This window comes from Electrophorus electricus, chromosome 5 (genome assembly GCF_013358815.1).
Source record: "Electrophorus electricus isolate fEleEle1 chromosome 5, fEleEle1.pri, whole genome shotgun sequence".
Classification (NCBI taxonomy): Eukaryota; Metazoa; Chordata; class Actinopteri; order Gymnotiformes; family Gymnotidae; genus Electrophorus; species Electrophorus electricus.
Window position 1 is genome coordinate 13,625,449 of NC_049539.1, and position 26,514 is coordinate 13,651,962.

Genomic DNA, 26,514 nt, shown 5'->3' on the forward strand with positions numbered 1-26,514 from the left:
ATTTGAATGTTATTAGATGGTATTTATAATCATGTTCTTCTTACTTCTTGTCAACAATACACAGTAAAGGTGCAGAATCACAAATATGACTCGAAAGTATATCAAGCTAGCCAAATTATCCTCACCAATGAGTTAAGAATGCAACTGCAGTTCAGAACAAGACTCCAGAGTAAAAATCAAACTAGTATCAGTGTAGAGCAGAAGAAAAGGGTCACCTTACAAGCAATCCACTTCGGTCAAGGTGGGATACGTCATCTTCATAAATACAAACTTATAAAAATGCTTAAAACTACTTAGAAAATACAACAACAAAATGTATGTACAAAATGAGCAATCTTCTTTTCCCCCCTCATCTCTGAAGCATGCAGTATTGACAGGGAAATGCAAAGTTAGAGGGGGAACAGAAAAAAGATTTAATCAGGAACAGTGCTAATGTTCATGCATCATTTTAATTATACCATGCAACATGGTAAATAAATTATAATTTACTGTTCTTTTTCCCAGTGGGTGGCAGAATCTTGCTATTAAAACAAGTCACTGGAATAACGCATTTCTTATAGTCATGTAGCCCACTTTCAGGTGGTTATTTAAAGTGTAAAGCAAAGACCTCTTTCCTGCTTAGCTTTAGAGAAGGTCGATTAAAAAACACGCAAAGAAAAAGCACTTTTCTATTTCATAAGAATCAACAAACAGGACAACCCCCCACCCTACCCAGATCACAAATTAAAAAGACGTTTTAAAAGAGTCCAGTCGAAACGATACGACCTGAAAAACCCAGTCCCACTCCCTCCTTTGTTCAGGCACTGGTAACAGTCTGCTAACAGTCTTGTGCCGCCATCCACCGGTGTGTCACCCTACAAAGGGAAAACCCAGAATTCTAGAAAGCTTGACCCCTGTAGCGCCACTTGTGTCAGCGTGGCTGTTGGCAACGAAAGCCACAGTTCTGTACTGCTTGTGCTGTGTTCATTTTATGATTACAGTTAATAGATGGCAATGAATAAGATTTGCCCACTTCTATCATACACTAAAGAACATTAAGGAGAAGAAAAAAAAGAAAAAAAAAAGATTGCTTGAGATCTGAAATGTTTCTCTTTGATGCCATTAAATGGCTTGATAGGCAAGTTCCCCCCCCCCCCCCCCCCAACACTATGCAAAACAAAGTGCCCAATTGTGTGTGCGCGCATGTATAGGTCTCTCTCTAGAGGACACATACACACACTGGAATTTTTTTAAAATTACCTGCTCCATTCATTAAACAGGGAACTATAACATTCAGTAAAATTAACTTTGGCACCATGAATCCTCCCTGTGGCCAAGGGAGGACCCTTTAAAACAATTCTGCCCACCTCCATGATACATTAAATCCTAAAAAGGTTTAAAATGTCTTCTTCCTGGTTTAAATTAAATTCAGATTGCACAAATATAAAAGTCAACAGACAAGCCAGGCCTCTATTTCTGCTTCAGGATTCTTCATTTTGTGTGCATGTGTAATACTGTTCACAGATGAACAGAGCACAAAGATTTCTTAAATCGGTGAAAAAAAAAGTCTTAAATTGAACAGGACCAGTTTCTTCCATCAATGTCCCCAGAGCTCAGAACACAAAGACTCCACTCAGTAAGCCTGGACGAGAAGATGAGAAATGTGAAAGTGATGCAAGCAGGATCAGTCAGCACATCATCGGATCCTCAATACCACTGCTCTCCTTCACCAACCCTTCCAGATAAAAACCTAGTCGCTGACATGAAACAAGGGAGGAAAAAACAAAACAAACCACCTCACTGATCCTCAGATCCAGACAAGGTTTTTCTAACACTCTGCGGGGGCTCCCAGGAATCACTGTCCTCACTATCGTCGTCTTCCTCCTCATCGTCGTCGCCATCCTCTTCACCGGCGGCCGAGGGTCCTTGCTCCTCGGCTGCCGTCTCGTTCTCGCCCTGTGACTCCTCCCCCTCGGGCTCATTGCTTGTGGCGCTGTCCTCAAACGGGTCCGTGCCCAAGTCCACCTTCCTGCAGACCTCGGCGAACCACTCCCGCACTTGCTCATAGCTCATGTTGGACTTGGCCACCAACTCGTCCAGATCCTGCTCGTTCAAAAACTTGTGCTTCAGGTAATACTCCTTCAGAATCTCTTTTCCAGACTTGAACTTTACCGGCGGGCACTTCTCCGAGCCAGCTGGTTTTTTGGGCCTCCTGCTGCGGGACCGCCCCCACCCGCGATTACGGACCCTCCGCTTCCTGCTCTTGTTGCCATTCATGCCCTCCACATTCCCACTCTGATAGTAGAAGTACCACTTGAGGTTGCCGTTCTTCCAGGCGTAGCGTGTGTCCCCAAACCAGTTGACGATGTAGGAGCGGGGCAGCCGGCTCTCTTCGGCTAGCCGATCGTACTCTTCAGCGGAGGGCCACTGGGTGCGCACGAAGGCACTCTTCAGGACATGGAGCTGCTCTGGGGTTTTCTTAGTCACCTTCTCTTTGGGTAGCTTCTTCACTGCAGGAGAAGTCTGCCCACCTCTGCCCTGGGACGTCTCACCATCCCCCTCGCCTTTGTGATCGGTCGGCTCAGTAACAGGGGTCTTCCGCTTCTCCGTGAACCAGGCGTCAATCTCCCGCCTGGTGAGCTTCGTTTCGGCCCTCAGGCGACTCAGCTCTTCGTCTGTGGGTGTGTCACATTTCTGATAGCTCTCCTCCAGAATAACTAGCTGCTCTGGGGTCTTCTCCTTGAACTTCTGCAGGGTGAAGTCAGGGAACGGGTTCCAGGTCTTGGTGCGCGTCTCTTTCTCTTTGACAGGAGATGGAGTCGGAGACTGCGGCGTCTCATCGCTTGAATCGATGACAATAGTGGCGTTGCTGTTGCTGGTCCTGGCACCGTCTGGCGGGACAGTGAAGTGGTTGTTCTTGGAATTGCGTTGGTTGTAGCGGGTGTCACTGAACCATTTCTTGATCTCGCCTTTGGTGAGGTTGGTAAGCTTCATCAGCCTGGCAATCTCAGAATCACTAGCAAAGTGGTTTTTCATGTAGCTAGCTTTTAGCTCAGCCAGCTGCTCCTTTGACTTCTTTGGCCGCAGGCCAAAGTGGTCGGCACTGAGGGCGGAGTTCTCCTGAGGAGTCAATGATGGGGGCTGGACCGTGGTGGCCCTCTTGGTTTCGCTGACAGCAGGACTCGTCTGATTGGTCGCAATCTTGGGGGCCTGGCTTTGATTGGGCATCCCCGCAACTGTCAGTGTGATGGGGGTTGTGACAGGTAGGCTGTTTGCAGTCCCTACCTGTGTCAGAACCAGGCCCGGCTGGCCCACGATTTGGCAGGTCTGGAGAATAGACTGCAGACCGTTGGTGGCAGAGAGATGGTGAGCTGGGATCACAGTAATGGTCTGAGGAACTGTGTGGACCGTGCCATTAAACTGCTTCCTTCTAGCCTCCTCGACTTCCTCTGGAGTCCAGCTCACACCGTGCTTCAAACGCTGTGCAGAGAACCAGATTTTTATCTGTTCCTCACTGAACTTGGTCTGAGCTGCCAGACCCATGATCTCAGACACTGATGGGTAGGGAAACTTCTTGTAGGTGTTCACAAGCAGGGCGTTGGTGTCCATGGCTGCGTTGTAAGTGGGAATGCTGCTCACGGGAATCAGGAGCTGAGCCTGTGCACTCTGCTGTGCCTGTAAGGCAGACAGGACCTGGGCCAGGCCAGCGGGAAGCACTGTGGCAGGGTTCATAACTGGCTTCTTCTGCTCGGCAGGCACTGGATTGGGAATGCTGACGAGCATGCCAGGCTTTGCCGACTCGGCAAGAATGGGATTCACCATTTCAGCGGCCATGGCACTCACAATAGACGCCTCCATGGGTTCCGGATCTCCCTCACTTTCGACTAGCATGTCGGCCTCTTCCGTCCCTTTGAGAGACACCGCTATTCTCTTAGGTTCTGGCTTGCACTTCTTTTTCATGATGGGTGTCTTGCTGAGAGAGATCCCGGTGACTGAAGGGTCATCGCTGTCCTCCATCTCAGCAGGAACAAAACTTCCTTCAGTTGTTAGATCGGTGACTGACTGCTCCACAGAGCTCTGACTTGAGCGCTTTCCTGCAGAATGGCCTAAACTGTCCTCATACTCTAAAAAGTAAGAAAAAAAGATGGGCATGTTTACTATACCATAAATGATACAAAACGGCAGAATTTTCACAGTATACTACTACACTGTATATGTGTGACACCATTGAGCTGTATTGATTTGAACACTAAAGGTTAAATGGACCAATGTTTGACCTTAAAAGAAGCTTGAATTAAGAATACCAACCCTCACCTCCCTCAGTTTCCATGGGAACTACTGCTCCTTCTGTAGGGCCTTCTGCAGTACTCTCTGTTTCTTCCTCCCCTGCCAGGGTCTCCATGTCTGGATCTTGCTCCACTACGTCCGAGGGAAGCACCATGCAGGGAGTTGTGGACTTCCTTCTGCTTGACATTGTGTTTGTGGCACCAAAGGGACTTTGAGGGGGGGCGGGCAAATGCTATCTGAACCGCACCAAGAAATTGGATTTACATGCTAAATGTTTACCCCGTTCCAATACGACATCTGCCAAAAGAAACAAAAAACAAAAACAAAACAGAGACAGACACACGAGTGATTTTATGCGCGACGTATAATCCGAAACGCTTTGTTTTAATTTATCTTCACGCAACGCAACACGTACTTAACCGAGTTTCGCTCGTAAAGCTACAGATAGCCAGCTACTTTTGTCATACACGGCAGTTACCTTTTGATCCACTGAATTCAAGATTATTAACCAAAAAATAAATATGAAAAACAACTGTGTCGACAAAACTAAAAATAAATATATATATATAAAATAATCACATCTGGGCGATCACCAATGCGGAAAACAGATGTCAAAACCGGCGAGCTTTATTTTTTTTAAATCGTTGCACATCGTTAACTTATTCTACTACACTACATTTTGCCCTCTACATGCCGTGCTTAATAAACAACGGCGACACGCGTGTTGATCAAACTTGCAGCCTGGCCGTTTGGACCTCCTGTCATCAGTCTGCCAGATGAGGCTGCGATGCTGCCGTGACTTACCGGGGTCGCCCCTCGCCTTTTCGCCCACCGGCCCAGGACCTCGCTGGGGTTAGCCACACAGCGCTACGAGCCTGGCGCGGTCGCTCCCGTCCGCGTTTGACGGCTCCACGGCGCGGTAGTGTGTCAGTGCGGGCGGCCCGGCTAGCGCTAGCCGCCGTGTCCGGGGCTGTGGAGGCAGCGCTTACTACGCTCGCAGTCCCAAAAAAAAAAAAAAAAAAAGAAAAAAAAAAAAAAAAAAAAAAAAAAAAGCAAGCTGGATGTAGCCGCCCGATAGATGCAGGGCAACCTGAATCGATGCGTCTACGAAGCCTTGGTTCCGCTAGGCGTTGGGCCCTACAACCGAAGTCCTTTAAAGTGCAGCGTTTGCTAAGCAGGCACAGTGATGATTTGTGTTCATTTTAATGGCAGTTTTTAATGATCAGGCGTCTCCACTGTCAATGTGTTACGCGTTTACGTCATCGCCAGGCGACTCCCCGCCGTATCTTGGAAAGGTTGTAAAAGCGTGTAAAGTTTTTGCAAATGAAGACGCAGGTGAACGAAAAAGCATTTTTAAGTGACCTGCTAGTCTCCGCTCACGCCCAACCCCGCTTCCGACGAAAGTCAGTCAACTGTTGAAAACTTCTGAGCTTTCCCTACGTAACCGTCAAATGAGCCACAACAGGTCACGTGACTTGCATCTCTAAACAAGCAAGTGGAATTTCCCCATCATGGGCTTGGACTAATTCTTTATTTTTATTTCATTTGTATGATTTCTGTTAAGTCCATCACCGACACCACCCACCTGTTTCAAGCTAATGAATAGGACTACCTCCAATTACCAGGTGCAAGCCAGTGTTCAATCCGGACTGTACCATCAACTAGGGAACTTGTATGCAAAACTGCGTAAATGTAGTTATTCCACAATGTGACAACTGAATTTATTCATTTGAAATGCAAAAGCCAAAGAAAATATTGATAAACATTTTTATATAGCCAAAACATAATGTACAGCACTAATAATTTTACTGTGCTGTACACAAAAATATAATATAATCACAAATAAAATATAATCACAATATATGATCACAAAATATAATTTATGAATTTACTAGAGACTGCATTAATACGAAAATGTATCAACTATCAATTTAAAAAAATGCATCATGTGGAAAAGTTTGAAAAATCTTCCACTTCCTTGCACATCTCCTGTAAATAATAAAGCAATAAAAATATTAATTTGCTCAGTTGAATGCATCTCACACACAATGCATGCATACATATATTTATATCAGACTGAATTTGATACATTTAAAATAAAATGTACAACCAATTCATATAAAGCAATTTTTCTTAATAAGCAAAATAACTCACTTCAAACTTTATGAACGCAAGGCAAAAATAATCATTTTCTAATCCTCCTCTGCCGTACCTGTATAAGTGCTGTCTTGTCATATTCTCTCCTGTGTCTGTAGATGCTCTGGCACAAAAGAGCATAGAGTTTCTCCAGCAGGTCAACCTCATAACCCTCAGTCAAAGCTACGACTTTCTGCAAAAGCTCCTGCAAACATTAAAGAAGAGGGGAAACAAACAAACAAAAAAAAACATGATGTAGTAAACAGTAATATCAGAACATTTTAAGTAGTAAATATAAAAATTATAAAAAAAATAAATGGGGGGGGGGGGGAGAGAGAGAGAAAATTACAACAACAACAACAACAACAACAACAACAACAACAACAACACATCATACAGTAAGAAGACCTGCTCAGTCAAGGGGGTTTTAACCTGCAGCTTGTCGTGCTGGACGATGAGTGGCTGGTTCCTCTGCTCCAGATGGTTCATGGCCACGTCTATGTGGAGGAACTGATGCTGGGCATGCTTCTTCAGGGCTCTGGTTATGTGTCTCGTCCCATTCGCTGGACAAGACAGTTCGTTGGCTCCAGTTCAAAGTTCAGTTTCAATTCATGTTACACTTGGACAGAACACAAATCATTCTAGAGCAAATTAATACACACTGGGAGGTGTGTGCATTTGACACCATACAAACATCAGCTTAGTGAACTGCCCAATATACATTACAAGCTGCAAATAAAGCCAACTTTCACACCACAGGAACACAATCGCTTAGATGAATGAATGGTAATTATGTTTGTGGATGACTAACCTATCCCTCCATCAGCCTCTGCACTAGGCTCCACCCTGTTGGCATCAGTGATCTCCACTGGATGGAGCTCAGAACTGTCTCTACTGCCTCCAGAACTGTAGCTATCGAGAACGCCTTGGGACGCTGCGTCACCCTGGAACAGCTCCAAGGCAGAAGCAGTCGGGACATCGTCGTCATCATCTCCTTCTCTACTGCTAGCATGGCCATTTTGAGTAAGGATGACTCCTTTTGCGTCCTCTGTCGGAGCAGGGCTGCGCTCCTCGCCCTCGGTGTCCATCGCTTCAGGCTCCACATCTTTGCCTTCTCGTCCACGTCCTCCCCCTTCACTCCCTGCTGCTTTTCCCTCCATTTCGTCCTCCTCCTCCTCCTCAGTGGACTCTGCTCCGTTGGCGTCTTTTGCTTGTGGCTGCGAGAATTTCTTCCGCGGGACGAAGCCGTTGCTCCACAGCTTGCGGCGCCTCCGTTTCCGCTGGCCTCCTGCGGGGATGTCAAGTTTCACCCTTTAGCCTGTATGCCAAAACCCCCCTGAATCCTCCACCGTCATTAAGTTGGCCTTGACCACTTGTGCACCTGTGACTACCTGTTTGTTTCGGTGTAGTCAGACCTGTCGCAGCAACACAGGCCTTGTCTTCTGCGGGGGCAGGGTCACTGGTCTTTGCCTCTGCCGACGCTGGCACCTTGGGCAGCACGTGGTAATACGAAGGGGTAAACCTTGATGTGGTGCAACCTTGAAGCGATGGGGGGGGCACGACCATGACAAAACAGCCTTTGATATAAAAGCAGTGTAAATATGAACACCTCTTCATATTTATTTAAATGAATTTAAAAAGAAACAAACAAAAAACCAAGAACCTCTTCTCATGCGGGACTCCTTGATCTCAACGCAGATCTTCTCGAAGTCTTCGTCCAGTTCGTCTTTGATGATGGCATGAACGGTATCCTTGAGCGCACAGGCACGATGCCTGATCAGCCGATCTTAAGAGAAACCAAGCAAGCAAGTCAGTAAGAATGATATTCAACATCATCTCTTCTGCAACACAGTTAGATTTATGCTCGGGAGATTTTGATGGCTTCACCTGAGGGGTCTCTGTCTGGGTTGTACTCCAGAGCATTCTTCCAAATGAGGTCCACATCATGGAGGAAGTCTTTCACTGTGACATATCTGTGCAGGTCAATTTTGGTGAGCACAGTGGACAAGTCCATAGGCTGCTTGATGACTGTAGTATAATCTGGAACCTGTTGGAACCACAGAGCAGAGCAAAGAGTGCAAGACTTTGGTGGCTCTGCATGTCATTACTACCCAGAGACATTTTTATTTGCAATGCTCCAACCTCCTCTGTGTCCACAGGCTTTGCAAAGGCCTTGAAGCGCTTGTCTTGAGCAAGCCGGTTGGTGACATCACGCAGGAAGAGGCGGAGCTCCCTGAGTGTGTCCTCTTCCTGTTCCTCCAGCTTCTGCTGCTCCTGCTCAGAGAGCTTCCGCGGTGGAGGCGGGGGGGCCACAGGGAGAATGTCCAGCATCTGGTGCACTGTACACACACAGAGAAAGGAATACAGTTTCCACTCTTGAACGCATTTGAAGTTTCCTTACATTCCATGCAAGTGCATTAGAATTTCTATGACTTGTGAGTGTTGCCTTTGTGTGTGCGCAGAAACTTACATAATGTCAGTTGTGGCTATCTCCCCCCCTCCCCCCGCCTTAAATATTCTGGAAAAACTTTATTTTAACCAGAAAGGATATTAAAGAACAAATTCTTATTTACAAAGACAGCCTGACAAGTGTAGAAGACGCTTGTCCGGAAGGAAGGAACGAACACGCACACATGCAAGCACAGGACTATTATTAAGACAATTCAAACAAAAAAACAAAAGTTACATAGAAGTAAAACAAGTATTCTAAATATCTGCAAGTAGGCTCCTAAAAGCAGTAACCGATGAAAGTATCCAGTTTTAGTGTCCTCTGTAACAGGTAGCGGTCATTAACAGCAGCTGATTGAAATGACAACAGGCCAAAGGATAAGATAGATTTAGGGGCCTTTACTGTAAAGGGAAGAAGACCTTGTATTGTACTTGCACACAGAGACTGGTTGCAATAACGGACTTGAATACGAGCATGAGTAACAAAGAAGAGTTTTATAAATGAGTGTAAACCAGTGAACGCAACAGTGAGTGTGCAGAGAGGTCCATTTAACCAGAGAACAGAGAGCAGCAGTGTCTTCTGAATGGGGCGTTTACAATCGAATCAAACAGCAGAATGATAAATGGTGTCAAGCTTTTAAAGGGTGCTGCTGCATGCAAATCTATAAATTACATAACCATAATCAAACATGGGAAGTATGTTCATTTGAACAATCATACCACTGGGAGCAGGTGTAAGAGGAAGGATTCCTATACAGAAAAGTTTCACTTTAACAAAGTAGTAACATGGTGGGGGGGAGTCAATGCACTATCTAGCCAAATTCCTAGATATCTGTAAACCTGCTCTAGGCTGGTTCCATCACTAGTGGTAATGTCAGAGCTGAGAGGGGGCGTAGCTCCATACCAAAAACTTTAGTCTTGGCTACATTTAATGAGAAATTAAGGCCCACTGATCTATGAAATTAATGAATTTAACAGTGTCAAGAGATGGACCAGTGGCATACAAGACTGCATTATCTGCATATAAATCAGAGTTTTTAAACACAACACAAGGAATATAATTACTAAATATGGAGACAAAGTATTGAGCCCCGAGGAACACTTTTAAACACCTTTAGAGGGGCTAAAATAGATGAACATCTAAATGTACACACTGCACGATGTTAACTAGAAAACCATGCCATAAAATTACCCTAGACTCCAATGCTACCTTGTCTATTTAATAAAATGCACAGAATCAAAAAGATTTCACTAGGTCAATGCAGTGTTATTTAGCATCCAGTGCAGAGGTTACATTGTTTAAACAGCTATTTGTAACATCTAGGTAGCAGTGACAAAAAGTGTAGCACATGCAGTACCTGGATCCCTTTTAGATACTGGGACTTTGGCAGCTTGGTTCAGAATGAGATCCTCAAAGAAACTGTGCCTTTCCTTCTCAGATGGAAGTGGAACATCAAACACCTCTCCGTACTCCATACAAAACATATCCTGCACCTATAGCAACAACCCGACAGAAAGATAATACCAAACAAAACAATTTTACAAAACAGACTGCCACCACAGCTTTCCACCATTTAACAAAAAAGTCATCATATTTAGTAATACTGAATATTAGTTCAAGCGTAATCGTGCAAACACTGTAACCAGAACTTCAGGTACAGGTGGCTGACTAAAGCCTGCTGTGAGGGTATGGGAGCGGACATACCTCCGGGGGGAGACTGCCGTAGGGGAGGCTGCAGGTGGCGAGGAGGAGGATGGGTGAGAAGGAGGGGACACCTTGCAGGAGGCTGAGGAAGGTGGCCCTGAGTGCCAAGCTCACCGTCTCCCACCAGCGCTGTATGTGAGGCACATACAGCACACTGGGCGCCGTCCGCATAGCCTCACAGAACACCTGGGGAAAATGACAAAGAGGAAGAGGAAGAGAGACAGGGTTTAGGATATTCCGGCTGCATTTCCCAAGCATGAATGCACAAGAATAATTTATCGTCACATAAAACAAAAAGGAAAATGGCCCCCACTGTAATGTACAAGACCAGGACAATGGTACAGACTAAGTTCTAACTAAGGTCTAACAGCAGCTAAAACACGTTACTAATAATGGAATATACACATGGCTAACAATGGTAAATGCATATGCTGATAGATGTACACCAATATTTGAATAAATTACTATTAAATAAATTAAATTACTACTACTAATCATTTTAAGCCCTACCCTGGACTGCCGTGCTTGGATCTTAAAAGGCTTGGGATTCAATAACCTGTTCATTTTACAATTTGAAATTAGCATGCCTTCAATCCCCCCCGCCAAAAGAAAAGAATTTGTTAAATTAAAGATAGGACTTAATGTTAGAATTTCCCAAGATCTTTTTCTTTGCAAAATCAGATAAAGCGCTCAGGTAATTGTAATATCTGACGTGCTAGAAAAACATGGAAAAGCACAAAAGTGCAGATAAACAACGTCTAATGTTTACCATCAAAATGATTACAGCCTTTTGAGGTAGAAATACTCCATTGTGCTTTGGAATACTCGCTCTCAACAGTACCAGACTAAAACATGCACTAATGTAATAGATGTCAATCAGACAGGAGGGGGGGGGGTTTGGAGTGTGTTGTCAAAGCTACTCCATCTCAGAATTTCAAACCCATCCAAACCAGTGTTGAGCTGGGAGAGGGATGTTCTGGGGTATGTATGGAAGGAGAGGCTGGCACCTGCGCACACGCCTCCTCTGGGCTGGTAGCACTGACGCCATAGAGAACAGCCAGATCGAGCGTGTAGACGGCCAACTTCTCCAGAGTGTGGAGCATGGCGGGGGCCAGGTGCGAGCTCTGGCCTGAGCCAGGGCGGCCGCACAGCAGCAGTCGAGGTCGAAAGGAGGTGGGCTTCTGGAGGGCACTCCTGTACCGCACACACGTGAGGACCACATGTAAAACCCACTGATCGAACACACACATACACAGAGCACATGGCTCATATCACAGACCTTTTCAGATGAAGGAAGGACCCGACCACGTTTGTGCTGTTCCGGGCATTGTTACTAATGGACAAAGACGAGCCGTCGTCATCACTGGACATCATGTCATCATTTGCTGCAGCTAAAGGTAGGGTCACCGAAAACACCCGTCACATTCAACACGGGAATGGCTTTGTGTGAAGGGTCAGCACTGACCATAATGTCAAAGGTTTAAAGAAGCAGGTACAGCATGGTGTTAGTAACACCAAAGTCAGGGGTTTAATTCCCAGGGGGTGCATGTAAGTGTGCAAGTCACCCTGTACAAAAGCACCTGCCAAATGCCGTGAATACAAATAATCAACTGCATGTATAATACCTGAAACCTTCAAATATAAGTGAAACACTAATTTGTGTGTTTGTGTAAATAAACCAAAAGGGCATTTCTGTGAGGGCTGCAGGCTGACCGTGGTCCCTCCTTTTCCTGATGCCCTGCTCTGCGTGGGGGAAGAGCTTTAGCAGGGCTTCCAGGGCACATCCGAGCGCTCCGGCCAGCAGGGGGCGCACAGCGGGCGCCAGGGCTTTGGCCGGCGTCCCCACGGCCCTCTGGGAAGATGGGACAATCCTCCTCATGGCGGAAAGGAAGTCACAGGCTCGCACGCTGATAGAGGCCACATCCAGCAGGAGCTTCTGGGAGGAGGCGTAGATCTGGGGGTAACGTCGGCGCAGCGCGCAAAGGGCAGCCTCCGCACACACCGCCTTGAGGTCTGCCCCGCAGTAGCCTAGGCAACCGGCACATACAGAGTAGGATGGGAAGACACTGGAAACATCAGCCAAATGTGAATTTATTGGCATTCATTCAATCAAACGTTGATCAGAAGTTTCAATTATTTTCAGTCAAACTTAATTGTTTGCCTCATGAGGTGTGATGGCTACAGGACAGGAAATTACATCAAAATCTCAGGGCCGATTCCTTGGATGTGGATTAAATCTAGTCTAAACTGCAGAGCTGATTGTTTTTGGTGTATCATGAGGTGCACCAAGTCAGAAAAGGGCTTGTCAAAGACACAGGCATTTGTTTTGGAAAACAGAAGATGTGTAATCGATCCAGGGGAAAGTTAGCTGGTATCCGAGATGTGCTGGACAGCTGCCTCGTTGTAATGAAACAGGAGTATGCGAGGGACCTACCCACACACTTATCAGCCAGCTCCTCGAGAAAAGCTTCAGACAGCTGCGGACTCCACTGTCGGGTGTGAATCTTCAAAATCTCTTTACGGGCCTTCAAAAAAGAAAAAGACCAAAACACCAAATACAAATGCCCCTTTAGCTTTAAGAAAGGGTATTTGAGTTCTCGTCAGGGACACAGGGTCATAAAAGTTCCCAATCAAAAAAAGAAGGCCTGCCCTGGAATTGTATCACCCAGTTCATTTCACTCATTAACTGTCCCTGCTGGCCTAAGACACTCTGATTACCAAATAAAGGAGGTTGGAACCAATGCCTGGGGAGGAGATTTACTTTCTGAACCTCAACTCTTCACTTTTGCTCCTCATATGAATGAAGTGATCTTACTGATCATACACCAAACAGAAAAAAACAATGCTAACGAGTGCAGAAATACGATCTACTTCAGCAGTGATGTGTGGAGTATACAAAACTCTCTTAGTGAAACAGTTTAATATTGTTCTACACAACACTACAGAAGCCACACTGACACACCTCTCTGTCTGGGAGGCTGAAGAGGAACTCCCTGTCGAAGCGGCCGGGCCGTCTTAGTGCAGGGTCAATGGAGTCCAGGCGGTTCGTGGCTCCGATGACAACCACCTCACCGCGAGCGTCCAGCCCATCCATCAAAGCCAGCAGCGTGGACACGATGGAGCTGTTGCCGAGCAAGCCACACTAAGTCACGTTCGCAAACACGTACGCACGCTCACGCCCCCCCCCCCCCCAGTACCTGGGAACTCGATGTCAGAAAGCAGCTTTTCATTACTCGAGATTGCTCTCATCAGATAACCTAGCAACGTCTCATCAGCTCATGTTAAATTTGCCTTATGCAAGTTGACGTAAACATGCACCAATAAATAAAACACACATAATAAGAAAGTATGCATAAGTGATTTGAAATACTGAACACACCTGTGAATCTGGTCCTGCCTACTGGATCGAACAGGTGCAATACCATCAATCTCATCAAAGAAAATAATAGAGGGACGCATCTGGTATGCCTTCAAAATGAAGAACAACAACTTGGTGCATGGAAACAAATATCACCTGAACATATTTTAGGATGGATGGATGGATGGAACCACACACACACACACACACACACACACACACACACACACACACACACGTCACCAGCCAGTGTCAAAACCACCACAGACCTTTTCCATTAGAGGCGTTAAACAGGGACAGGAGTCAGCACGCTGTGGTCTGTACCTGGTCAAAGAGAAGGCGGAGCTGTCTCTCGGACTCTCCCACCCATTTGCTGAGGCAGTCGGCTCCTTTCCTCATGAAGAAGGCCACTTTCTTGTCCCCTTGGCTGCACTCGTTGGCCAGGGCCCGTGCCACCAGGGTCTTGCCAGTACCAGGAGGACCGTAGAACAGACACCCTCTGCAAACATATTTCAGAGCATAGTCTGTGTAACACTTCACAAAGCAATCACAAAATGACAACCACACACCCACGTTTTTTAAACTGGTGGACTACAGAATTTACCTCCACTTTTAACAGACTTGGCTCTAAAAAAACAAAACAAGGCAAAACACTTCAACAGACTCTGGCTGGCGGGATCAGGCATGTTAGTTCAGGTATAAACAGTTGAGCAATGCTTGGGCACCTGCTGGGCATCTACATGCAGTGTCACAGATTTGTCTGTGATGTATACCCTGCTTTTAATGACTGCAGAATGATTGCAAAACCTTAGTGGAGTGAGGGGCTCAAAGTGGCTTTTGCATGAAGCAAGTTTGAGAGTAAAACAAACAGGAGACTTGTCATTTTAAACGTCTGTCATTTCATCAGAATCCTGATCCACTGTCATGTAGGTCATCTTACCTTGGAGGCTGAATCTTAAACCGCTCGAAGACCTCAGGGTAGAGCAGAGGAAAGACCACCATCTCCTTCAGAGCAGAGATATGCCTGCTCAAACCTCCAATACTATCAAAGCGCACCTAGAACGAGAAAAATCCAGAGACATGAGAGGTTACAGAGGAACAGATCTGCATTGCCTTTTCATGGCAATCACACACACATGAAGATGATGTACATTTCAAATGCCATTCAAGCAATTAAAAAAGCAGCAGTAAAAGAAAGGCCTACCGTGTGGTCAAGCCGCATTGGATCGACATCAGCGAGACTCGCTCCGACCTTAATTCTATCTTTGTGGATTCCTAGTAGATCATCTTTCCGGAAGTTAATTGGAAGGCTTCTACAGCAGAGACCAAAAGCTCAGCTGTAAAGCAGTGCTTTATGGGAATCTGAATGAAACACTTTCACCTCATACTTTATTTCATCCTTAAGGACACAAACTATGCGTCAAAATTTGAAGAATAGTTTGAACCGTTTCTATAGAACTGCGACTGAACACCAGAGTAACTTATTAAGCTCTGAGCCCAACATCCTGAGACTTCAAGTGTTTTACTAAACACCACAAGACATATTACATAACATAACATAAGAGCCCACCATTGCAGTGAGGGGTTTGTTTATGGGGGGCTTTTACCTGTTTGCCGACCTGTTCCGATTATTACTCCTCCGCCTATCAAATCTCTCATCATCAGACGAGGAGGAAGAGGTGGAGTCGCTGCTGTGGATGGCATGTCTCCGTCTGACGAAGGAAAAACATTCAACCAAAGATTGGGTGAAAAAAGGAACCAGCAAGCAATTTTCATGCAGCTGTTAGGACTTGTAAGACTGTTTAAGAATAAGTTAGTAAAGTGAATGTCCGCCAGCAACAGTAATCAGACAGCACAGTGGATGACAAATTAACACCTCCGACACCTCCAGTACATCTGCTTAACCTGTCTGTTATAGCCAAGAGCTTGCACAAAACTACCTGATTTTTTTTTTTTTTTGGCCTTGCTGGCCTAGTGCTGATGTGCCCCAGACAGGGATAAAGCTTTATCTTACCCATCAGATTCATGTTTTCCAATACTGCACAGCCAGAGGAGCAGATACAAAGCAAGATTAGGAAGAATACAGAACTAACCTTAAACACAGTATTATGGTACAAGACCTTCAACACAAGCAGCACACAGCTCAAGTCCACGAACCAAAGGACTGCCTTTTCCGCCATGAACAAACATGACGAACTGTGCAATAAATCAGTTTCAAAATGGGAGTCCTGAAGGACCAGAGTGCAGTACACATTTCCTCCTCGTTCTAACACACCTGGCAACACAGCAAATTAAACTGATTAGTTGAATCAGGTGCAATGGAGAACACCAAACTGTGCTGGACTCTGGCCCTGTGGGATGGAAATTGAGCAGAGAGGGAAGTGCAGCGCTGGGAGATGGTGACCTGCTGCTCCTGTGTCTGCTGTACGGGCTGCAGGGTCCGGAGGGCCTGAAGGAATACCTCCGGCTGATTGGGGTTGAGTGGCGGCGGAAAAATATGCTCTGCTTCCTGGGCTCTGGAGTTGCCACAAAATGAAAGAAAAAACAGGTGCAAACTGGTAAGACTGGTTAAACCCAATGCCACTGATGCTACAGTAGCTGACGCAGTTACAGTATAACTATAAAATAAGAAATGCAGGACACTGGAGAAATAAAACATTGAGTAATAGCCCTATTATGTGTAACAACTTCATGTGGCTGAGTAGAATTTGGTAGGGTAATGCATTGTACTACCAACCATCAAGAGGGGCTTGGTAGGGAATGACAGCTTTCCTTTGCCTGAAGTCATAGCGTTTTTGATTATCTTCTTCCTCTTCATCCTCCTCCTCTTCATCATCATTGTCATCTTCCTCTCCCACACCTTCTCTGTCGTCATCATCTTCATTGTCGTCATTTTCATCCTCTTGAGTATATTCTATGAACATAATTAAGGATCGACATTTACCACCACTGTTGGTTTTGTTCTGAGGGGAAACCATGTTAAATGAAACAGTCCTAGTTCAGTCCAGTTGGGGGAACCTAATCAAACTACCATATCCTGCCCTATGATTTTTCCATCATCACATCTGCTTTGTGTCCCTCACCATCGTGGCCACTCCCCTGATCATCAGCACTCTCCTCATTCGTTCTCACAGTAGACCGCGTAGTCCCCTTCCTTTTCACACCAGAGTACCTTCGCAGATTCTGCCAAAAAAAACAAAACGTGGTCACCAGTCATCAGCCGAGTCACGCTGCGTGTACATCCGGATGTTAACAGTGCAGTGCTAACCTCCTCTGTGACGTCTCTGCTCCGGAGTCGCCGGCGCATTTTCTGCATGTCGTCCATCTTCTGGAGAACGGCCTCCGCAGTGCTACAGGGAGTGAAAGACACACAATGATCAACTTATAACCATACTATTCAGCTTCTGGACAATCTGATATAAAATGGGAGGTGTGCAACCCAAGAAGGACTTCTACTCCTAACAGTCAATTACCATGTTAATGCTGTCAACTACTAGCAGCCTGTCAATCTAGCTACAAATAAATTGTATGGGAATTGAGAGATGAGTAAGGCCCAACCCTATTTCATATCTGTACCCCAAGGCCTTGTTTTCGAGTGTCCCCTTGCCCCTCAGAAACTTCTCATAACACTGTGTTTGGAGTATGCCTCTTAAAAACGTAATAACTTTTTTAAAGCTTATAGCATGAAGGTCAACTCAGTCAGCTAAGGCCGAAGAATGGGCAGATCACGGAGTGATGCGGAATGGGCTGGCACAGTACAGCAGGTGCTTTAGCAGTGAAGTTTTGAATGAGTATCCCGCTTACTTGGTGATGAGCCGGTCGTAGAGGACCGACTGGTTCCTGGCGTTGAGCTTGTATCCGATGATCCGGGAGCTGCGCCTCACAGCAGCCGTCTCTTTCCGTACTGGGAAATGAGAGCGAAGGTTCCGCGAGCCTGCCATACCGCCCACCTTCTCCATCACTGAGAAAGGAATATCGCCCTCTTTTAGAAACGCCGTTTCCTGCCAATTGCGCTTGTGTACTGGTGTATGGCTCACACTGCTGCCTTTGGATGTTCGTCAAGCATAACACCCACCAGAATGCTCGTCCCCAGACTTCTCCCCATCTGTTTGCAATCTTGAAGATTTTCTACGTATAAATAAATAAGCAAGCATGATTTCTGAATAACTTGCAATGCTGTAATTTTACCATTAGTTGTTGTGACAGAATCCAAAGGAAACTGTACCTTAAATGTTTCAGGCTTTTGTCTTCCTTTTGAGGCGATCCATTTGGTTGGTTGCTCATATCAGCAAACTTTACGCCTTTGCCATTTTGAGCCCTGGTCCTAATGCCACTCATCTCAATGCTGTTTTCTTCTTTTACAGACAAATATCCCTAAAAAAAATATGAATAATCAAAGTGTTAAAAACATGTCGCCAGTGATGGATAACGTGCGCATTAGTTGTGGTACTTAAGATTTTCCCCTGAATAACGGGATTTCAGACACGGTATGCGCCAGCTGTTTGTTTATGCCTGACGACCTCGTCCGATGTGGCGGCCACAGAAGCAAGGCGCCTTTTTTTAAAAAACAAAAAAAAACAAAAAAAAAACAGCTCCGCTGGGAAAAGGCTATCCAACTGTGGGACGAAATGTGCAGCTTCCCCTAGGTTCAAAACCACCGAAGCGTAGCTTGCTAGCTTATGTTTTAATCATGACTACGAGTAAATCACAGGAACAGCGTCTAACAACCTACCTAGCTAGCTAGCAAAGACAGCTGAGGAAAAAAAGAAAAGGTCCATTACTTTGTCAAAGGGTGGTTAAGTTAGCTGCAAGCCTTCAATACAGGCGAGCTAACCTAGCTAACGCTAGCTAACGCTAGCTAACGCTAGCTGTGACTGAAACGTGAATGAATGTCCCGAGATGTTACAAAAAGTTTCCGAAAACTTCAAAACGGCAGTAACGAGTAGCCAAGTCTAAAACCTCACGTTGGCTGGGGTGTTCTCCGCGCTGCTGAAGCTGTCGTCGTCGAGGCCCTTCAGCCGAGCGGACTTTCGCAGCGGCCGCCGCAGGGACAGAAACTCCGAGCTCGAGTCCATGTCGGGAGCTCTCGCCGCGGCAGCTCGATTTGCGCCCGTCCTGCTACTGCGTAGCATCACCATTGTATCGTTTATAACATAAAGCAGCTCTTATAGGGGAACTGACTCTATTCCATATCTACACGCAGTTCAATAATACAGTCACTTCGGAATAAACATACTATAAACACCTCCTTTTCCTCCTTGATTTCTGGCGCCATAAACGTCACTGGAAGTCTAATAACTACACGAACACACTTGTGCTGTCGCGACGAAATCTAGTGCCATTTATCAAGTACTGCAAGGTCGTCGTACGTCTTATAATAATTAAATCAAACATACTGTTAAAATGATGACGTGAAAGTATAAACACAAATCTTTGTTATAAAACACCGATATCGCCCCATTCAATGTCCTGTTATTCAATGTTGCGGAGGAATCCATTTCGAAAGAAGTGCCGGCAAAGTTTTTGGCGCGCCTTGCTTTGGCTGCGCTCAGGTTTCTAATTGGCTTATGCAGACCAAACCCACTCCACATGAGCGCTCTAGCTCCAGCAGTTAAGTAAGTGTAAGAGAAAAAAAAAAATAAAAATATATATATATATATATATATATATAATTTCAACAAAATCATTTAGTCTTATTCGCGAATTTAAGCAGAAAATTGAACATTCTACTCGATTCATGCGACATCTTAAAATTAAGCACAATCAACCCAGATGTACTTTGGAATTTTATTTTTTTTTTCAGGTAAAAAAAAAAACAAAAAAAACCAAAACAATAAAACTACAAGTGCATTCCTCAGACTTCTGAAATCCACAGAAATGAATCAGCGCTTCATCCAAAGGTTAATTTATGCAATAGCAGCCAGATAGTCTTTAACTTCTGCAGAAGTCAGGCGCCTGAAGCCAGCCTCATTGCAGATTCCCACCTCAATGTTGTCCTCTGTCATCTGGCCTTCAAAGCTTTCCTGTAACACAGTCATCTAGTTAATGCAAATGCTTATTTAGTTTGTGTCTTATTTGAGGCAAATGCACATCATAAAGCTTTAAATGGATATTAATGCTTCGCAACACCCATCTCGTGGCCAGACTGTGTGTACACAGCAAACACCCTGACATCTGCAAATAAGCTTGTTTGGACAGAGCAATACTTCACCTTGAGGGTTAAAATAGCTGTGTGAATGGCATCTTCCAGTTCAAGATCTTCATTATATCTGAAAACACACACAGATATGGTACAAATTAAAGGTCAATTTAAGACATTTGCATATTTGGTTAGGAAAAAAAGTTTAATAACAGACTAATATGAAGTTCCTTATACCTTTTCTCAAGAAATGTTTTCCCATTCACATAATTCTTTCCCATCGCTGTGGCTTTCCATGCAAAGTATGCACCCTGTGGAAGACAGCAAATAATTTCATCTCCATGTTTTTTTTTTAGCATCACATTTCCATCCTTTTTCAAAACTTGCAGGTTTGCAAGATTATGGGCAACTCGCTTATCAGGCCCAGAGCTCAGCCCGTTTTGGACTTCACATTTGCAATGCCACATATCTTCTTGAGCCACCTAATAAGATTAACAGTGTTTTGCACCTGCAGCACATTCCTTAACATGCCCCTGTCTATGCTGATTTACATTTCTGTGCATCCATCACAAATTCACTGGTAACATACTTTTCATAACTGTTTCCTTGTTTAGAGGATAATATGCCTACTGTTTTTTTTTCTCTGTGCAACAGTGATGGTCCTAACATAGAATCGGTGCAAAGAGAATTACATACCGATGGATCAGACTGGAAGAGGTATGGGCGGTCTTCATCCCAGCCGGCAATCAGGAGAGATACACCAAATGGACGAACCCCTCTGTGTACCAAAGACAGACATATATAAAAATAAAAATCACTTTCAATAAAATTCAACAAAACCATTGCCCAGATATTGATTTTGAAAAGGATTGTATGGAAGGAGAAAAATAAATACCACTGCAATTAGTGGTCCTCCAATAACGGCACTAAAAGTGTTTTAAGCATTTTTTTTTGTAAGCTATATATTTTATTGTATATATTTTTTTTTTTTGTACTACAACATTCATGTGTTAGGAAATCAAATTTACACATAATAGATTGAGGATGCTTAAAAAAGATACATTATAAATAGCAGTTTGACACAGATTAAACCAAAACAAAACATTACATTCCTTTTTACAGACATTGCAATACCAGAAGAATGGACAAAGAATAAAATGTTAATTTTACTTACTACAAGGTACTCTCAAGCTAATTTTTCATTGCCTACTAGCAAGACTTGTTATCAAAAGTGCAGTTCACCAGTGACATCATAAAATTAAATCAATATCACTTAAAATAAATCATTATGTTAAAACATTTACGCTTATTCAAAGATGCTTTTGCAGAACTATGGAAATGAATGCAATGTTTCAATTTAAAACAGGTTTGTTTTAAATTTCACAAGTCATGCTATTAAGAAAGAAGAAAAATGCAAGCAATATGCAAGCAATACACACGCCTCATGTGACCAAAAATGAAAACTGACCAAAAAATATGGGAGGTTTTCCTGACAATTATAACACCCTATATCCATGAAAACGTCAAGTGTTGCTCTTTTGGTGTCTTTTCAGTGTCTGACAGTACTTTTCAGTGTCTGACAAAAGAACAGGATACAGTACTCTACACGCATACAACCTACCCTGACTGTGTGTATTCTTGCATGACAGAAGCAACCCTCTGAACAAGCTGGCCTGTTGGAATAGGCTCTTGGTACACCAGGAAGTATTGCTGGGCAAGTTTTCGGGCCCTCCTGACCAAAACCCTGCAGACAAAAACAAGGCCTTTAAATAAAAGTCTTTTAACTGATGGTTCATCTCACTGTTATCAAAACACCAGAATCTAAGCAAAGCAATTTAATATACAACATAAAGACTAAACTATGCCATTTAGCGTTCAGAATTACATCAACGGCATGCACGAATATTTTTTACACTGGATTTCCCTTTCTCCCATAGACTTTAGGTAAGCCGTAATATTAACATGAAATTGACAATTTACTCATATATAAAATGCACATTACATATACACATATAATCCTCATCATTCCAGGGTGGCAGAATGTTTACCATTGCCAGTAAAATTTCATAAGGGTAATCCATACCTGTAGTCTGGACCCATTCCACTATACACCATGCCAATGTGCTTGGTTATGGGCTCCACTTTGTGAACACTCTGCTCATCATACAGTATAGATTTCTGCTTCTTTTCTGTTGCCAACACAACACCATTTGCAGCTGTGGACAAGAAAGAAACATTAAAATCAACAGGCGTAGTGTTGGTGCCACACAAATATGCTAACTTTTGAAAGGTAATTAAAAACGGTGATGTCTTATACAAGGGTATATTAAATCTACAATTTAACGTAATAGACTTTGCGACAAACTGTACTAAGCAAAAACGGTTTTTTTTTTTTACCTTTAATTCCTACAGAGGGAGCACCTGCTGCCACAGCTGCTAGAGCATATTCAATCTGAACCAACTTCCCCGAAGGGCTGCGAACGAAACAAACAAAAAAAAAAGAGTTAGTTGCCAGAATTCAGTTTAAACGACAGCTAGCTAGTTAACACATATCTAGTTACATACCAACTGAAAAGTTCCAAATATAATTAGGATATCTAGCTAGCTAAATGGCTAACTGCTTCAGTTTGCTTTTCGCCCAACAGAAAGTGAAAGGTAGCGGTAGCTAGATGGCTAAACCTAAACTGTAGTGAGCAGACGGGCTGATTTTCGTTTTTTTCGCAATTTTTACTTCAGCAATAAGTTGGAATGTCATCATCCCATACAAACTATCTAGACCCATTTATGTAGCTAGGTTGGCTATCTGATACATTCAGGTTCATCCTTAGCCACCTAAACAATTAGCTAAGCTAGCGTAGCCAGCTAGCATTTAGACTGATCAACACAGCAATGCTAGCTAGCTAGTTAGCCGCTAGAGAGAGTGACTCTGCATCAGCTGCAAACAGTTAATTTGCTGTTTCACTTTGATCACAAGGACTCAACTGGTCATCTTGCTTGACTTAAAGTATTACACAAGACACGCTGAATCAGGTTCTCACACAAAACATACCAAAATAAAGAGTTATTTACCTGAATGTGGTGAGAGAGAAACTGTAACCTCTTTCTGCCATTGCGGTCTCGGGAAGTGACGTAATCTGTTCGCTTGAACTCGTTGGTCGAAATAGAACGTCGAAGAGCAGTTTGGGTAATGACGTCAGGTACACTAGGTTTACTACAGTTTTTCTAAAATCGTTTGACTCGGTATTCTGACCGTCTTGTTTTACATGTAGGTATAGCTAAATTATTCCTTGCTGTAATTTATTTTGATATCAATCACATAGCGCGTTTACAGAAATAGATCAGATCGATAGAACTCCAAGTCACGACGTACATTGGCGCAATGATGTGCGCAGGCGCACACTGCAAGCGCAGCCAAATGACCGTGAGGCTGTTGTAGCATCCAGCTAACTATATGATCAAGGCTTAAAGAAACAGCAGTATGTCTCTGTCGGGTTTTATACGTTTTCTCCGGCATTCATTGCAGCGACTGGAGTATAGCTTGAAGCAAGGTGCTGCGTTTGACAGGAGTTTGGGTAAGCCTAAACTTGTTAGGCAAGTCAGTAGGTAGTTAAAGAAGGGCATCATGTTATGATAGCTCACTAGCTCACTAGCTGTCTAGCTAACGTTACTGCTAGTGACAGCAAGATTTTAGGGTATTTTTTTTGGTTGCTGTAAAACTCTTATTCTGTAGTTACCTCCATCTATTTTTTGTTGTATTTTTTACTTGTTTCGTGCATTGTAGCTTGCATATATAATTTTTAAGTAAGTAAAACTTATACCTACAGTTGTTCTTTTCAGTTACTCAGTGTTACTCAATTAGCTGCTCAGTAGAACAACTTCCCATGCATGCGTGTCTTCTCATGTACTATAGTGGGGGAAGCCCAACGTAAATCTCCCAAAGAATTATCCGAATGACCATATAAACTCTTAGGACTTTTTCTCAAGGCCCAGCCCTGGCAACGCATGGTCCCAGCCTTCTCCCTACACTGCAAGGCATCAGGGATCATGACAGCAATGTGCCCAGTTTCCTGGACAGCATATTTTGGATGGCAGCACCCAAAAAGAGACGCACCATTGAGGTCAATCGCTGCAGGAGACGGAACCCAAACAAACTAATAAAAGTCAAGGCAGGTCAAAGCTATTATACATCAATGTCATTTGATTCTTGAAATCAAGTGCACAGGCCTCAAATGCATAACACCAGAGTCTGGAACCTCAGCTTGTGGTTTTATCTTTTATAGCCAAATAAATAATGGCTCCCTTTAAGAAAATTCAAAGAAAGAGCTCTTCAGTTGGAATATGTATTTCTCTGCCTTTCTCGAACTTCACAAATTTTTCCCTCACTGATTTTTATTGTCGTTTTTGTTTTTCTTCATCTTGTTGTTTTTGTTTTGTCCCACAGATGAACATTGAGCCTTGTCTTGAATGTGGTAACCTGAAGCAGAAGCATGTTCTGTGTGGATTCTGCTACAATAAAGTCCAGATCGAGACGGCCAAGATACGAAGGCAGATCCAGAGCATGGAGGGCGGTCCTCACCGTGCCCCATCAGTGGAGACTGTGGTCCTGTATGAGAACGAAGCTCCTGGTGATACTGACAAGGACAAACGAATTGTAGAGTGTGCCAGGAAACGTCCCTCTTGGTTTAACCTGTGATCTACCATAAGCTGGAACTCTGCAAGAAAATACACCCTGTTTTGTATAATAAAGTATTAAATCTATCAATCTGCTTTTATGGTTTAACCTTTTTTCTTTATCACAGCTAACAAACAGGAACCAAAGTGCACAGAAATTGACAAAATTTACCAGACATCATCCACAGCATGATGACTGTTATTTGGTTCTTAAAATGCACATCTTTAAATACTCATAGGTATAACACATCTAGTTTGTGTATTAGTAGTGGGTGGCTAAATAGTGCCAAAGTAAAGTGGTTTTCACATAAAAGACATGGGAGACCCTAAGCAATATGCTTAATAAAACAAATGTTAAATCATTGTAAGAAGGGCTAGGGATCTGTTGCTGAAAACAAGTCTTAACAGCCATTCGTTGTTGACATTAGAGCCAGCAGCATTGGCTGTGCTCATAGTAATAACAGTTCTCATAGCAGTAAGTCCCTTTAATGCTAGGGTTGCCGATCACCCCATCACTAATGAAGACAAACAATGGCTCAGGATCTGGAATCTGCTACTGTGGGAGGCCAGCTTGTTAGGCACATTCCAAATAGCAAGTCAAAGTATTTACAATAACAGTCAGTCTGTTTTTGTTATGCACAGTAATAAACTAAGCTCTAACTGCAGGATTCTTTCATGTTCATTTAGAAACTCTCCATTGTCCAAACTGGGTTATGTGGGTTAATATTGACAATTTATTTAAAATGTATTTCCTATTTCTTATTTATTATCCTATTTCTTATTTATTTACTAGTTATTTTCAGACTCTATTTATAATTATATTTATATATCTATAACTATGGTACTAGATATAGACATAAAAATGGTGACGATGTATAATTGTTTGTTAAAGATTCTATTAATCATATTCTTGTATAACAGCTAAGAAACAGTGGCTTATTTTGTGAACTCTGTCATTCCTCTACCCAAGAACAATTTAATCATTGGATATTAATCCATTCATCATTTTGTTAATGTTCTTAACAGAATCTAAGATGAAAACAACTTTTTATGAAGTAGAAAACTTTAATATCAGTCTGTTCATCCTGCATTCTGCTTATTTTATTGTTCAGCTAAATTACACCATTGTTCTCTCACATCAAATCTAAAAGAAAAATGAAAGAAATTGTGTCAAAAAGTTAGTTTCCTGGCTGGAAGTGAGCTCAATAAATAATAACTGACTCAGTACTCCTTGCCTCAAGCTACAAGTTACTTTAGACTTATTTTCACCTTGCTGCTGATATATTATTAGACATGGTTACTAAGCCTACTAAGTCCTCCAGTTTTGATAAACTGAAACCTTTCATGTCTAAAGATGTCACCTGGAGCTCTGTGCCAGATTTTCCAGTTCTGTATGCTTCACGGGAGCAGCAAAAACAACTTTTAGCTCATGACTTATCACCAAGCCCTTTGTGAGTGGGATCAGGCATGCTAGAGCAGGGAACTCTTGAAATAGTGTAGTGGATATTTCTTTTAATTACTCAACCAATTCTAACCCCACCCCTCCCTTTTCCATAATAAAGCATTTTCTGACACATAGCCTATTCATTAAGCTATGCTATAGTTTGCTATAGTTACTTTCTACATTCAAGTATTATCTGCACTTTTACAGAACATTTCAGTTGTGGTTAATTCTGAAAAAAAAAAAAAAAAGGTTTATTCTCCACTTTTTAATGTGAGTCCTTTTCATTTTAAAATCTAATTTTGCTCAGTGGATGTGATGTAAATGTAAAAATTTTTTTAAAAAGAATA

The 26,514-nt window shown here is 43.4% G+C and overlaps 3 protein-coding genes across 5 annotated transcripts; 1 reads left to right on the forward strand and 2 right to left on the reverse strand.

Moving 5' to 3' along the window:
• Nucleotides 1-1,150: 1,150 nt before the first annotated feature.
• LOC113577040 (ATPase family AAA domain containing 2) lies at nucleotides 1,151-19,189 on the reverse strand. 3 transcript variants are annotated; one of them, XM_027009484.2, is made up of 29 exons: nucleotides 18,878-19,189; nucleotides 18,139-18,287; nucleotides 17,989-18,041; nucleotides 17,718-17,874; nucleotides 17,182-17,263; nucleotides 16,997-17,096; nucleotides 16,651-16,827; nucleotides 16,318-16,429; nucleotides 15,521-15,625; nucleotides 15,118-15,226; nucleotides 14,854-14,969; nucleotides 14,238-14,412; nucleotides 13,935-14,023; nucleotides 13,518-13,677; nucleotides 12,990-13,080; nucleotides 12,269-12,583; nucleotides 11,835-11,946; nucleotides 11,563-11,749; nucleotides 10,556-10,741; nucleotides 10,209-10,344; nucleotides 8,545-8,741; nucleotides 8,290-8,449; nucleotides 8,066-8,188; nucleotides 7,794-7,940; nucleotides 7,214-7,690; nucleotides 6,835-6,965; nucleotides 6,479-6,607; nucleotides 5,071-6,255; nucleotides 4,449-4,563 (listed from the first exon to the last, which is right to left on the reverse strand). In XM_027009484.2, the coding sequence occupies exons 1-28, from the start codon at nucleotides 19,049-19,051 to the stop codon at nucleotides 6,211-6,213; spliced, it is 4,194 nt and encodes a 1,397-aa protein (XP_026865285.2). In that variant the 5' UTR covers nucleotides 19,052-19,189; the 3' UTR covers nucleotides 4,449-4,563; nucleotides 5,071-6,210. The 3 variants fall into 3 exon arrangements, with proteins under 3 accessions (XP_035381940.1, XP_026865285.2, XP_026865284.2); XM_027009483.2 differs by having other exon boundaries at nucleotides 7,794-7,979; XM_035526047.1 differs by lacking the exons at nucleotides 6,479-6,607; nucleotides 6,835-6,965; nucleotides 7,214-7,690; ... (22 more) ...; nucleotides 18,139-18,287; nucleotides 18,878-19,189 and adding an exon at nucleotides 1,151-4,103 and having other exon boundaries at nucleotides 4,294-4,563; nucleotides 5,071-6,214.
• A 497-nt stretch (nucleotides 19,190-19,686) lies between these two features.
• psma2 (proteasome 20S subunit alpha 2) lies at nucleotides 19,687-23,206 on the reverse strand. Its single transcript, XM_027009531.2, has 8 exons — nucleotides 23,122-23,206; nucleotides 22,450-22,526; nucleotides 22,136-22,268; nucleotides 21,674-21,796; nucleotides 20,749-20,830; nucleotides 20,290-20,363; nucleotides 20,125-20,182; nucleotides 19,687-19,936 (listed from the first exon to the last, which is right to left on the reverse strand). The coding sequence occupies exons 1-8, from the start codon at nucleotides 23,160-23,162 to the stop codon at nucleotides 19,820-19,822; spliced, it is 705 nt and encodes a 234-aa protein (XP_026865332.1). The 5' UTR covers nucleotides 23,163-23,206; the 3' UTR covers nucleotides 19,687-19,819.
• A 73-nt stretch (nucleotides 23,207-23,279) lies between these two features.
• mrpl32 (mitochondrial ribosomal protein L32) lies at nucleotides 23,280-24,814 on the forward strand. The gene is made up of 3 exons (XM_027009532.2): nucleotides 23,280-23,624; nucleotides 24,037-24,218; nucleotides 24,494-24,814. The coding sequence occupies exons 1-3, from the start codon at nucleotides 23,531-23,533 to the stop codon at nucleotides 24,743-24,745; spliced, it is 528 nt and encodes a 175-aa protein (XP_026865333.2). The 5' UTR covers nucleotides 23,280-23,530; the 3' UTR covers nucleotides 24,746-24,814.
• Nucleotides 24,815-26,514: the final 1,700 nt, after the last annotated feature.